We start from the raw sequence: 14,709 nt of genomic DNA on the forward strand, positions 1-14,709 counted from the left end.
GCTGACCAACATGCCGGACTGTAGTCAGCTGGAGGCGTGTCTTAATGAAATTAAACAATGGATGTCCGCTAACTTTTTGCAACTCAACGCCAAAAAAACGGAAATGCTGATTATCGGTCCTGCTAGACACCGAACTCTATTTAATAATACAACTCTGACATTTGACAACCAAACAATTAAACAAGGCGACACGGTAAAGAATCTGGGTATTATCTTCGACCCAACTCTCTCCTTTGAGTCACACATTAAAAGCGTTACTAAAGCGGCCTTCTTTCATCTCCGTAATATCGCAAAAATTCGCTCCATTTTGTCCACTAAAGACGCTGAGATCACTATCCATGCGTTTGTTACGTCTCGCCTCGACTACTGTAATGTATTATTTTCGGGTCTCCCCATGACTAGCATTAAAAGATTACAGTTGGTACAAAACGCGGCTGCTAGACTTTTGACAAGAACTAGAAAGTTTGATCACATCACGCCTGTACTGGCTCGCCTGCACTGGCTTCCTGTGCACTTAAGATGTGACTTTAAGGTTTTACTACTTACATATAAAATACTACACGGTCTAGCTCCATCCTATCTTGCCGATTGTATTGTACCATATGTCCCGGCAAGAAATCTGCGTTCAAAGGACTCCGGCTTATTAGTGATTCCCAAAGCCCAAAAAAAGTCTGCGGGCTATAGAGCGTTTTCCGTTCGGGCTACAGTACTCTGGAATGCCTTCCCGGTAACAGTTCGAGATGCCACCTCAGTAGAAGCATTTAAGTCTCACCTTAAAACTAATTTGTATACTCTAGCCTTTAAATAGACTCCCTTTTTAGACCAGTTGATCTGCCGTTTCTTTTCTTTTTCTTCTATGTCCCACTCTCCCTTGTGGAGGGGGTCCGGTCCGATCCGGTGGCCATGTACTGCTCGCCTGTGTATCGACTGGGGACATCTCTGCGCTGCTGATCCGCCTCCGCTTGGGATGGTTTCCTGCTGGCTCCGCTGTGAACGGGACTCTCGCTGCTGTGTTGGATCCGCTTTGGACTGGACTCTCGCGACTGTGTTGGATCCATTATGGATTGAACTTTCACAGTATCATGTTGAACTTTCACAGTATCATGTTAGACCCGCTCGACATCCATTGCTTTCCTTCTCTCCAAGGTTCTCATAGTCATCATTGTCACCGATGTCCCACTGGGTGTGAGTTTTTCTTGCCCTTATGTGGGCCTACCGAGGATGTCGTAGTGGTTTGTGCAGCCCTTTGAGACACTAGTGATTTAGGGCTATATAAGTAAACATTGATTGATTGATTGATTGATAAACCAAGCGGCAGCTTTGCCCAGGCACATTTCATTTCCAGTCTGGATGTGCGGGGTTGTGGGACTCCCCTCGGCTCTGACTGCTGTGAGGGGCTCCTGTCAACCTGACCTGCCTGTGATTAATAATCATCATTAAGACAACATCTTCATGATTTTTGCTCCCGACCACGGTCATGCACTGTTCGGTCAACAGACTGACGGATCACTGCCAAAAGTGGTGGGAACGTGTATTTTCAACTCTGTACCACTGTAGACCATATGGACCACAGCTGTGAATTTTTTTTCTGGCAGACCTGTAGGGGGTACTCACGGCCCAACAACGGTCCGGCTCTTGGACCCATGGTTAAACACTGACTTAGAGAAGAACATTTTGGAATGACTTTTATTGAAAATAAAAATACTGCCTGCAAGTTGAACATATTGCGTCTAAATAACACAAAACTGTTCAGGTGACATGTGTACACACACAAAAGTCATGTACTGTCAAAGGTCGTTTTCAAGTAATGCTTTTTTCCGTGGAACCAGTGACCCAGACAAGAGTCTTTTGTTCCTGGGATGTTTTCTCCCGTTACAGTCCAGGCTGATACCACCTCCTGGTGTGATAGATCTGCAGGTACTGATGTGGACATGCAGAGAATCTGTGCTGTCAATCAGTTGCACCTCATTTTCATCATCTGACGAATCAACGATAATAATCTTATTTGTTATCAAGTTGTCGGTTGGTTCTTTGGTTTTGTGTTTAACTCCCTTAAAACCCACAGATGTTTGCCGATGTTCTACCTTAATTTTGTGGTCAGAATGAACATCCTCAGAACACGACGGGGCTGATCTATTCAGCAGATGCTCCGACACGGTCATATAGTTGTGCTCCGATCCAGAGGAGTAATCGCAACTGTCTTCAGTTTCACCGCTGTCAAGCTCAACGGATGCAAAACCTTCCTCCTGTAAGGTTTCTTTCATCTCATCCATTTCGTCGTCAAGCACGACGAAATGCTCGGCGAATTGCATGGCGTTGACCTGTTGGTACGTTTCCGACGAGTCGTAGACCTCTAAACTGGGGACTGATGACGGTATCGAAGCTGGCGCTGGTTGACCTTGCTCCCTAGTCTCTTTTGTTGCACCTTCATCAACGTCCCGCTGGGCTTTTGGGGCTTCATATTTCAGGGACAAAAGGTTTAGAGGAATAACACAATAAGCATCAGTCTGGCCCCGCTGTGGGTAGGTGTCACTTTGTGTCGGTGCCATTCTGGATTCAGTCGGCGATGGCATCTCAAATGTCTCATTATCGCTAATGTCTTCGTACTGGGGTGTTTTGCAACATACTTTGATCCTTTCTCCGTCATCGTCTGAAATGTCTTCGTATTGTGCTTCCTCTAGACTTTGTCCAGTGGGTGTCCTCTCACCCTTACTTCCACTTTTTGCAAATTTGACCAGCTTGGCATGAGGATCCTGGCAACGTTTTAGTTTATTGCTCATATTGGAGCCAAAAGACTTATTTAGATTTCGTAATGAGCCATTTCTGACCTTGAAAAAAGGGTGGCGCTTTGTAACAATTGGCTGCTCTTGATGCTTGGTGGAGGTCGCGGTGACTTCCATCATCACTTCCTGACATTCTGTGGGCATAAAAGGGACAGTCGTTATCCATCGTATCTTTTTCTGACTCTGGGATAGGGTTTTGGGCGCTTGGAACTACTACAGGGGAACCGACCCCTCCTTTCCAAATCATTTTTGCTTTCTTCCAGTTAGGAAACTCCACAGAGCTCCTTCAGCTGGTCCACGCTAACCGTGGGTTTAAGCCTTGTGTAGTGGTCATATTGTTGTTACTCAGCCAGCGTTTGTGGGTCTGATGAACCCATTGCATTTTGTGGCTTTTAATGCCTCACAATCAAACACTTTTATGTTAAAATACTCAACAGATGTTTATTGAGATAAGGTAAACATCTGTTCAGCATCTGTTCAAACGCTGGCTGAGTAATATGAACATTGCCCAGAAAATTTCTCTGCCAGTTCCTGCATCCCACAGGGATTCTTCTTTTGTGTTTCTGCACCTGCCGTTCCCACACAAGGTTGCTCTCATTTTCTCGCACATTTGACCCGCTGATGTTTTGTGTACCTACACTCTGTCCTCCTCCTGTCTAGGCCTGCTGTGAGTGTATGTGGTACACAGAACATCAATTTCCACACTTCTATTAACCCCGGGTCCAGTGGACCCGGACATCTTAAATGTAATAGAAATGTGCAAGGGGGAGGTCATTAAATATGTATTGATATGTTATTCACAGAAAATGAGCCAAAGTCAGTGAGTTTCAGTTGGAATACTTAATTGTATAATTTTTCTTTTCATAAAAAAATGAAAATGGGTCCCACAGACCCGAACGCCACACAAGGGTTAAAGACGAGCGGCTTCCTTTTAGCTTATTCTTATTTATGTATCGGTGCAGCTAAGCCAAGTCTAACGTCACACCCAAAAGGTTGTGTGTTAAGGCAAAAATGACCCCATTTCAAATAAAATTAATTTTCGCAATAACTGGGTTCAAAATCTTTAAAACAAAGAGTTGTGATATCTTCATATTCCAAGCATACTTGCCAACCTTGAGACCTCCAAATTCGGGAGTTGGGGGGTGGGGGGTTGGTGGTAGCAGGAGGTGTATGATGTAGCGTCCCAGATGAGTTAGTGCTGCAAGGGTTTCTGGGTCTTTGTTCTGATGTGTTTATGTTGTTACGGTGCGGATGTTCTCCCGAAATGTGTTTGTCATTCTTGTTTGGTGTGGGTTCACAGTGTGGCGCATATTTGTTAGTGTTAAAGTTGTTTATACGGCCACCTTCAGTGTGACCTGTATGGCTGTTGACCAAGTATGCGTTGCATTCACTTGTGTGTGTGTGTAAAATCCGCATATATTGTATCACTGTTGGTATGGAGGAAAAGCGGACGTTACGACAAGTTGTAGAGGACGCTACAAGCGTGCCTTTAAGGCACGCCCCCAATATTGTTGTCCGGGTGGAAATGGGGAGAAATTTGGGAAAATAGTTGCCCCTGGAGGTTTTTGGGAGGGGCACTGAAGTTTGGGAGTTTCCCGGGAAAATCGGGAGGGTTGGCAAGTATGATTCCAAGTATTCCTCATGACATATGTTTTTGACATGTTTGTATTTATGACCCCAAGCAGTTCCTATAGACCAGTCCTAAGGAAATTAAGGTCCACATGTGGCCCGTTAAGCTTTTCAATCTGGCCCGTCGCACATTTCCAAAATATTTTTATATCTTTAACATGGAAAGTATAGCTGCCATTATGATGTGCAGTGATGTTTTCAAATGACCATAAGTCTTGAAGTATACAAAGTATTTCATTGGTTGAAATATGCGGTTTTGCATGATATACTAGTTACTATGGTAATATAATTAGTTACTATGGTAATCTAATTAGTTACTATGGTAATCTAAGTCACAGCAGTTCAGACGTGGCACCAAGCAGTGTGGGTGGGGAGTGTTTCCACAGTGTTTCCAGAGGGGCCGGCCTGAAATAAGGGTGTCAAGGACAGACGCAGAAGCAAATTTTTACAACTAAGTTTAGTGATACACTATATCGCCAAAAGTATTTGGCCTCCCATCCAAATGATGAGAATCAGGTGCCTTAATCACTTGGCCCGGTGTATAAAATCAAGCATTTAGACATGGAGACTGTTTCTACAAACATTTGTGAAAGAATGGGCCGATCTCAGTGATTTCCAGTCATAGGATGATACTTGTGCAACAAATCCAGTCGTGAAATTTCCTCGCTCCTAAATATAACAAAGTCAACTTTATTATGAGAAAAGCGAAGAGTTTGGGAACAACAGCAACTCAGCCACCAAGTGGTAGGCCACATAAACTTATAGAGAGGGGTCAGCGGATGCTGAAGCGCATAGTGCAAAGACTTTCTGCACAGTCGGTTGCTATAGAGCTCCAAACTTCATGTGACCATCCTATTAGCCCACGTACAGTACGCAGAGAGTTTTCATGGAATGGGTTTCCATGGCCGGTCAGCTGCATCTAATCCATAAATCACCAAGTCAAATGCAAAGCGTGGGATGCAGTGGTGTAAAGCAGTGGTCCCCAACCACCGGGCCATGGCCCGATTGGTACAGGGCCGCAGAATAATTTTTTATTAATTCTTATTTAAAAAAAAAAAAAATATATATTTTTTTTAATTAAATCAACATAAAAAACACAATATACACTTACAATTAGTGCACCAACCACAAAAACCTCCCTTTTTCATGAAAAAGAAAAAAAAAGAAGAAAAGAAAAAAAGCCACCGCCTGGAGCCGTCACCTTTTCCTTTTTTTAAATTTTTTTATTAGTGCTTTACTCTAACTTTCCTCATCCACAAATATTTCATCCTCGCTTAAATTAATGGGGAAATCGTCGCTTTCTTGGTCTGAATTGCTCTTACTGCTGGTGGCTCACATTATAAACAATGTGAGGATGTGAGGAGACCTCACACCCGTGACGTCACGAGCACATCGTCTGCTATTTCCGGTACAGGCAAGGCTTTTTTTATTAGCGACCAAAAGTTGCGAAATTTATCGACGATGTTCTCTACTAAATCCTTTCAGAAAAAATATGGCAATATCGCGAAATGATCAAGTATGACATATAGAATGGACCTGCTATCCCCGTTTAAATAAGAAACTCTCATTTCAGTAGGCATTTAATGCGCCTTATAATCTGGTGCGTCTTATATATGAAAAAAAAATTGAAATAGAACATTCATCGGCTGTGCCCCCTATGGTCCGGAAAATACGGTATTCAAATTATCGCATGCTATTTTGGGGCAGTGTTTCTCGGTTGGTAGAGCGGCTAAATTCTAGGTTCAATCCCTGCTTCTGCCATCCTTGTCACAGCTGTTTTCCTTGGGCAAGACGCTTCATCCACTTGCTCCCGGTGTCACCCACACTGGTTTAAAAATATAACTTAGATAAAAGGGTTTTACACTGTAAATCGCTGTATACAAACTCTGTTTCCATATGAGTTGGGAAAATATGTTTCAACCCATATACGGTGGAATATGCTACGAAGACAACATATTTGATGTTCAAACTGATAAACTTTTTTTTGTGTGCAAATAATCATTAACTTTAGAATTGGATGCAAGCAGCATGTGACAAACAAGTTGAGAAAGGTGGCAATACATACTGATAAAGTTGAGAAATGCTCATCAAACACTTATTTGAAACCTCCCACAGGTGTGCAGGCTAATTGGGAACAGGTGGGTGCCATGATTGGGTATAAAAAAAGCTTCCCAATAAATGCTCAGTCTTTCACAAGAAAGGATAGGGCGAGGTGCACCCCTTTGTCTCCAACTGCGTGAGCAAATAGTCAAACAGTTTAAGAACTACGTTTCTCAAAGTGAAATTGCAAGAAATTTAAGGATTTCAACATCTACGGTCCATAATATCATCAAAAGTTTCAGAGAATCTGGAGAAATCACTCCACGTAAGCGGCATAGCCGGAAACCAACATTGAATGACAGTGACCTTCGAACCCTCAGACGGCACTGTATCAAAAACTGACATCAATCTCTAAATGATATCACCACATGGGCTCAGGAACACTTCGGAAAACCACTGTCACTAAATACAGTTTGTCGCTACATCTGTAAGTGCAAGTTAAAGCTTTACTATGCAAAGGGAAAGCCATTTATCAACAACATCCAGAAACGCCGCCGGCTTCGCTGGGCCTGACATCATCTAAGATGGACTGGTGCAAAGTGGAAAAGTGTTTTGTGGTCTGACGAGTCCACATTTCAAATTGTTTTTGGAAAAATTCCACATCATGTCATCTGGACCAAAGGTTTAGCGAACCATCCAGACTGTTATCGACGCAAAGTTCAAAAGCCATCATCTGTGATGGTATGGGGGTGCATTAGTGCCCAAGGCATGGGTAACTTACACATCTGTGAAGGCACCATTAATGCTGAAAGGTACATACAGGTTTTGGAACAACATATGCTGCCATCTAAGCTCCGTCTTTTTCATGGACGCCCCTGCTTATTTCAGCAAGACAATGCCAAGCCACATGCAGCACATGTTACAAGAGCGTAAAAAAAGAGTGCGGGTACGTTCCTGGCCCGTCTGCAGTCCAGACCTGCCTCCCATCGAAAATGTGTGGCGCATTATCCATCCATCCATCCATTTTCTACCGCTTATTCCCTTTCGGGGTCGCGGGGGGCGCTGGCGCCTATCTCAGCTACAATCGGGCGGAAGGCGGGGTACACCCTGGACAAGTCGCCACCTCATCGCAGGGCCAACACAGATAGACAGACAACATTCACACTCACATTCACACACTAGGGCCAATTTAGGGTTGCCAATCAACCTATCCCCAGGTGCATTATGAAGCGTAAAATACGACAGCGGAGACCCCGGACCGTTGAACGACTGAAGCTCTACATAAGACAAGAATGGGAAAGAATTCCACTTTCAAAGCTTCAACAAATAGTTTTCTCAGTTCCCAAACATTTATTGAGTGTTGTTAAAAGAAAAGGTGATGTAACACAGTGGTGAACATGCCCTTCCCCAACTACTTTGGCACGTGTCGCAGCTATGAAATTCTATGTTAATTATTTGCAAAAAAAAAATGTATGAGTTTGAACATCAAATATCTTGTCTTTGTAGTGTATTCAGTTGAATATGGGTTGAAAAGGATTTGCAAATCATTGTATTCCGTTTATATTTACATCTAACACAATTTCCCAACTCATATGGAAACGGGGTTTGTACATATAATTCACTTAACTTCACTTCTACGGGCTGCACCCGCTCCACAACTGCTGAAAGTGTTTACAATCCAGACGAAGGTTGGCTATTAGTGTCCGCCCTGAGATGGGTAGGTTGTGAGTTCAAACCCCTGCAGAGTCATACCAAAGACTATAGAAATGGGAGCCGTTACCTCCCTGCTTGGCACTCAGCATCAAGGGTTGGAATTGTGGGTTAAATCACCAACATTTTCGGGTGATCGAGGGTGATGGCTCAAATGCAGAGAATAATTTCGCCACACCTAGTGTGTGTGTGACAATCATTGGTACTTGAACTTTATATTTGTTGTGTGACTGTTGTACCTTTGGTAGTGGCTGCAGATCCATGATCACTGTTGTTTAAAGTCGTAAAGTACGCAAGCCTTTCTTCAATCACGGATTGTATTTGTTCATCTGTTGGCGGCTTTTGTCCTCGTCTTGGCGAATGTCCACATTTTAACGGGGTAGAACACATCTGTTTCCCACCAACGGTCAAAGGGGCAAAGTTGAGATTTTGCGCTCTCATTTGTCCAAAATCCAAAGCCCTCTGTGAATTATGCGATGGCTGCTGCGTTGGGTGGTAGCTGGCGTTTGTCTTCGTTGATGAAATGGGAGAATCTAAAAATGATTTGCCATTTTCATTGACCGTCTCTGATGTCCCCGGTCGTCGGTGAGATCTCTGGACCAGTCCAATTGCTGCGTTTGCTTGGCTTCCAGTTTGTTCCTGTTGGAGGCTGGCTAGATGACTGCCTTCACAGTGTCGCTCAGACCGATTTGCTTCCGCGGTGTTGAGCAGTTCGTCCTCCGAGTGACCCGCTGAATCACTCATGACATGACTGTTCCGAGGTGAAGAGAGCGGAGCAATGGCAGTCGATTGTTGGAACGCAGGACAGGCCTTTTCTTTAGTGCCTAAAAATCCAGGACGCATTGCTAGTAAGGAGTCTTCTGTACGACTTCAGTTAATTCTGTAAAAAAAAAAAAAAAAACGGGGCAAAGAAAGAATATTAGCTGTAGACACACCAAAAGTGTACATATAATGTAGTAACAGACACCTTCATAACAATATGTAATGTTTTATATACACACTGCAAGTATATATATAATGTAGTAACAGACACCTTCATAACAATATGTAATACGTACAATATACACACTGCGAGTGTATATGATGTAGTAACAGACACTGTCATAACAATATTTATGTACAATATACACACTGCAAGTATGTGTATATATATATATATATATATATATATATATATATATACATATACATATACATACACAATGTAGTAACACAGGCCTTCATAACAATATGTAATATATTTTATAGACACACCAAAAGTGTACATATATCATGTTGTAACAGACACCTTCATAACAATATGTAATTTCTTTAATATACCCACTGCAAGTGTACCTATATCATGTAATAACTGTCAGGCTTGTCCCTGACAGTTTGGTTATGTTTTAGTTTTTCTTCTGTGTTTGTTTTATTTCCTGTCAGCACTCTTTTTTTGGTAGTTTCCTGCTTGTCTCCCTGAGCGCTGTTTCCCCTCAGCTGTGGCCAGGTGCCAATCAGTAGTGATTATTACATTTTATCAGAAGTGTAGATAGAACATGTTAAAAGAGAAACTAAGCAGATATTAACAGTAAATGAACAAATGGATTAATAATTCATTTTCTACCACTTGTCCTTAATAATTTTGACAAAATAATAGGTAGATAAATGACACAATATGTTACTGCATACGTCAGCAGACTAAATTAGGAGCCTTTGTTTGTTTACTTACTACTAAAAGTCAAGTTGTCTAGTATGCTCACTATTTTATTTAAGGACAAACTCGCAATAAGAAACATATGTTTAATGTACCCTATGATTTTTTTTTTGTTAAAATAAAGGCAATAATGCAATTTTTTGTGGTCCCCTTTATTTACAAAAGTACCGAAAACTAGCAAAATAATTTTGGTACCGGTATCGGGACAACACTAATCGAGATATACTTTTTTGTGTCCATATTGCTCAGCCCTGCTATGTTATAATGTAGTTGTTTTTTTAAATGGTGACCAGAAATTAAATGGGAAATATACAGATTTGATTTTATTTTTTTCACAGTGTACGTGAAAAAATATTTTTAATACTAAAATGCATAAGAAATTTCAAAAAATTATCTCAAACAAACAAAACAAAAAAAACGAGTTTAACACCCCTGCAATAATATCATGTGTTATGTCTACTAATCTGAAAACATGATTACGGATATCTGACCAAAGTTCTTGCTTAAATGCAAGAGTGAAAAAAAAATGGCCAAGTTTTTGTTTGGAAGGTCAATTTATCACTTGTGATGTTGCAAACTAACTTAAGTTGAGTTATACACAAATCATGCTTTACCTTTGCAACCTCATTATTCTATTGGCTAAGGTTTGTATTCATAAATGTAAGTTTCTCAATACCCGACCTGTCTTTTGTGCCATTAAAAAATATTTAAAACTCTACATTAAAACACGCTCTACCTTTTATTCATAGCTGTATGCAGAAGTGGCTGGTTGTATCAGCTCTGCTGCTTTAATGTCTTTCATGTCTTTTGTTTTCTCTGATGTTTCCCTCTTACACACATGTAAGAGGGATGTGTACTAAGGCTATGAGGGTTTTTTTTTTATTATTAATTTTTTTCCCCTTGGCCTCAGTCTGGACCCCCTCTCCAGAGGCCCAGGCTTAGACAGATTTTCTTTAATTTAATTTTAATCTTTTATTTTTAAATAAATTTCTATCCATCTATAACAACAAAATAACTGTGAAAACGATGATGCTGTGTTCCAAATTTAAGTTATTTACTGAAATTGAGTGAGCCTATGGCTTTGTACTTTATTATATATGTATATATATATTAGGGATGCACCGATTAATCAGTAACCGAATATATTCGGCCGAATATGGCAAAAAAAGCCACATTTGGCCTTCGGTGGAATGAGTTAAAAGCAAGGCCGAATAGTGGCGTGTGACGCAATGACGCAATTTTTTGACGCAGTGACGCAATCAACCAACGTGCAGTGACGCGGTGACGTTGTAACCTGGCGCCTTCGGAAAAATGTCAGCAGTGTGGAGATATTTTAAAGTGTCGGAAAGTGACAAAATAATTGCAGTTTGCAACGAATGTTCAGCCAAACTGTCTTGAGGAAGTGCCTCAGCAAAGACCTTCAGCACTACTGCTTTAATTTATAATTTAAAAGCCAAACACCCAGAAAAGCATATCGAGTACGAGAAAGAGACGTCTGCGGCTGAAAAAGTTTGCGACTGACAGTGCCAAAGCAAACGGAATTACAAAGAAGGTAATGGAGTTTATGGCTTTGGATGATCAATCGTTTTGTGTTGTGGAGGACATCGGCTTTCGGAGACTCATGGAGCACATTGAGCCCCGTTACACGATACCGAGCAGACAGTATTTTTCTGATGTGTGCTTACCGGAGATGTATGACAGTGTTGCAGCCCGCGTCCACGAGCTCTTGGTTAAAGATAATGATATTCACTTCAGCTTCAAGACAGACATATGGAGCGCGGATGTCAGCCCCACCAGCATGCTGAGTTGAACTGCACAATGGGTAGACGAGGATTTCAGGTTACAAAACATTGTACTTCACTCACAGGAGTTCAGAGGGTCCCATACGGCAGCAGCCATATCCGACGCATTCACCAGGATGTTTGAAATGTGGCAAATAGACCGGGCTAAAGTTATTTATATTAAAATAAATTACATTAAAATTGTTTTATACATAGTTAGTTTCCTTCTTTTCATTCTGAAGCTGAAGTACTGTTATTGACAAATCTGTTCCGGCCTGGGATATGTTGTGTACCTGTATAAGTGTATGAGGTTACAAGCACACACTTATTGAGATTTAGTGGGGCCTCTGTTTACATTATTAGCCTGTTGTGTAGGCTACCTGTATAAGTGTAAGAGGTTACAAGCACACACTTAATTGAGATTTACTTGAGCCTTCTGTTTACATTATTAGCCTATCTACTATGGCTAAGCAGACTTTTGCCAAAAGGACAATAATTCATTTGTGGTGGGTTTATCCACTTTAATGCACTTCATTATTTTTTTGGAATGCATGTTTTGTTTGAAGGCCTAATATAAATGAAAAACTGTGCTTTTTTTGAAAAGCAAAGGCTACTGGAATATTAAAAAAATATCAATATTCAATAAAAATTTACTTTACTTGAAAAACATGTCTAAAAATGTATTCTAGGCTATTTATGCAATTGAAAAAAGTTGTGAAAAACTGCATTCATTATTCGGTATTCGGCCAAGCGCTTAAATTTTATATGGTTTCGGCCACAAATTTTCATTTCGGTGCATCCCTAATATATATATATACATATATATATATATATATATATATACATGTATACATATATATACACACATACATATATATATATATATATACACAAAGTCTGGGTTTCTCTGCTTAGGCTGTTGCCCCCGCGACCCGACCTCGGATAAGCGGAAGAAGATCGATGGCTCGATGGATATATATAAATACATATACATATACACATATATATATATACATACAAATACATATACACATACATATATATATACATACATGTATATATACATATGCGTATACATACATACATATATATATACATACATGTATATATACATATGCGTATACATACATACATACATATATATACATACATGTACATATACATATGCGTATACATACATACATACATAAATATACATACATATATATATATATATATACATATGCGTATACATACATACATACATATATACATACATATATGCATATATATATATATATATACATATGCGTATACATATATACATACATATATACATATATACTTATATACTTATATATGTACACATATATATACATATATATATATATATACATACATATGTACATATATATATATATATATATATATATATATACCGTATTTCCTTGAATTGCCGTCAGGGCGCTAATTAATTTAAAACCTCTTCTCACTCCTGCACTTACCAAAGGCATGCGGTAAAAGATAGATAGATGGATAGATAGTACTTTATTTATTCCGTCAGGAGAGTTTCTTCAGGAAAATTAACATTTTCAGCACAATCCCTTTCAAGATAGGACAAACATTACAGGGAGACAGAACAGGATCGCTGATGGGTCTGCCGGCTTCCAGCGCCCCTTACAAAAAAGGTGAGATACAGGTAAACAAGGGGTAAGTAAGCATGCGCAAATTATTTTAAAACCTCTTCTCACTCTGGAACTTACCAAAGGCATGCAGTAAACATTTGAGTGTGATGTAAGCTTGGACCTTAAATCCTACTGAACAGCTCTTAATCTTCTACCCTTTAAGCCATTTCAAATTACCGGTATTGAAATCAGCCTCCTCCATTTTGAAAATGATGACAGGGGAAGTTTCACTCGTGACGTCACGAGTTTGACCATACTATATGCCCTGCGGCAATTCAAGGAAATACGGTGTATATATATATATATATATATATATATATATATATATATATATATATATATATATATATATATACACACATATATATATATATATACATATGTATATATATATATATGTATATATTTGCATTCTATTTTAGTTACTTTGAATTTACAACCCGATGGCGCTGTTTTATTTTGTACTGTTTTGTACTTATTTTGATTATTGTTTCTCGTCTGTCTGTAAATGTGGAAATTTCTAAATTAACGTTTAAAAAAAAATCCACTTCCGGTAGCTGAAACTACGTTATGCTATCCATCCATTTCCTACCGCTTATTCCCTTTTGGGGTCGCGGGGGGAGCTGGCGCCTATCTCAGCAACAATCGGGCGGAAGGCGGGGTACACCCTGGACAAGTCGCCACCTTATGCCGTCATTTTAAAATTCAAAATTTGAGTTGGATTATTATGTTGAGTTGGATAATTGGGCCGATGTGACGGTTTGTAAACTTATTCTGTGTTTTATATGAATAGTATACGTGTGTTTGTCACAGTCTACACACTGAAATAAGAGATAGTTAATAGACTAACAAAATAGACGTTTAAAAAAAAAGACTTACCATTTGGCGCCTGGACACAAAATGTACTCAAACTTTACTTATTTTAGTCGGGAAGCTTGGAAAGCTTCTGGTTTACGTTCCTTGATGAATTATAAAAAACAAGTAGATAACCTGTGTGCCGCTGTGCTTGTTTAAAAACAAAATAAAGGAAGTTTAGCAGTACTTCCCTTCACGTCTTTTAAACAGGGTAAAGTTGATTCGCCATCCGGAAAGCAATCTCGGTTCACGCATGCGCATGCGTAGCCTTCTTCTTCTTTTGTTTTTATGGCGTTTGGCAATCAACCTTCTGGTGTGCATTACCGCCATCTACTGTAATGGAGTGTGGACCGAGGTGGATCCCTACTCTATATTCTTTTATTTAACCCAGTGTTTTTTAAATATGTGTATATTGCTTTTTATCCTATGTTTTCTGAATGCAATCCTAATATACTTCCCACTTCTAACCTAATATTTTCTTTTGCTAACTTATTTTCCAGTATTTCTCTTTCTCTATTATATTTCCTACATTGTATTAAGACATGGTCAACATT

The 14,709-nt window shown here is 39.9% G+C and overlaps 1 protein-coding gene across 3 annotated transcripts; it reads right to left on the reverse strand.

Annotated features, from left to right (window-relative positions):
- Nucleotides 1–1,670: 1,670 nt before the first annotated feature.
- LOC133547087 (uncharacterized) lies at nucleotides 1,671–14,453 on the reverse strand. 3 transcript variants are annotated; one of them, XM_061892895.1, is made up of 5 exons: nucleotides 14,180–14,453; nucleotides 11,541–11,666; nucleotides 8,402–9,042; nucleotides 2,829–2,917; nucleotides 1,671–2,753 (listed from the first exon to the last, which is right to left on the reverse strand). In XM_061892895.1, exons 3-5 carry the CDS (start codon nucleotides 9,003–9,005, stop codon nucleotides 1,788–1,790), a joined length of 1,659 nt encoding a protein of 552 aa, XP_061748879.1. In that variant the 5' UTR covers nucleotides 9,006–9,042; nucleotides 11,541–11,666; nucleotides 14,180–14,453; the 3' UTR covers nucleotides 1,671–1,787. The 3 variants fall into 3 exon arrangements, with proteins under 3 accessions (XP_061748879.1, XP_061748874.1, XP_061748878.1); XM_061892890.1 differs by having other exon boundaries at nucleotides 1,671–2,917; nucleotides 14,180–14,451; XM_061892894.1 differs by lacking the exon at nucleotides 11,541–11,666 and having other exon boundaries at nucleotides 1,671–2,917; nucleotides 14,180–14,452.
- Between the last annotated feature and the right edge of the window lie 256 nt (nucleotides 14,454–14,709).

Source organism: Nerophis ophidion, unplaced genomic scaffold (genome assembly GCF_033978795.1).
Source record: "Nerophis ophidion isolate RoL-2023_Sa unplaced genomic scaffold, RoL_Noph_v1.0 HiC_scaffold_60, whole genome shotgun sequence".
In the NCBI taxonomy this organism is placed as follows: domain Eukaryota; kingdom Metazoa; phylum Chordata; class Actinopteri; order Syngnathiformes; family Syngnathidae; genus Nerophis; species Nerophis ophidion.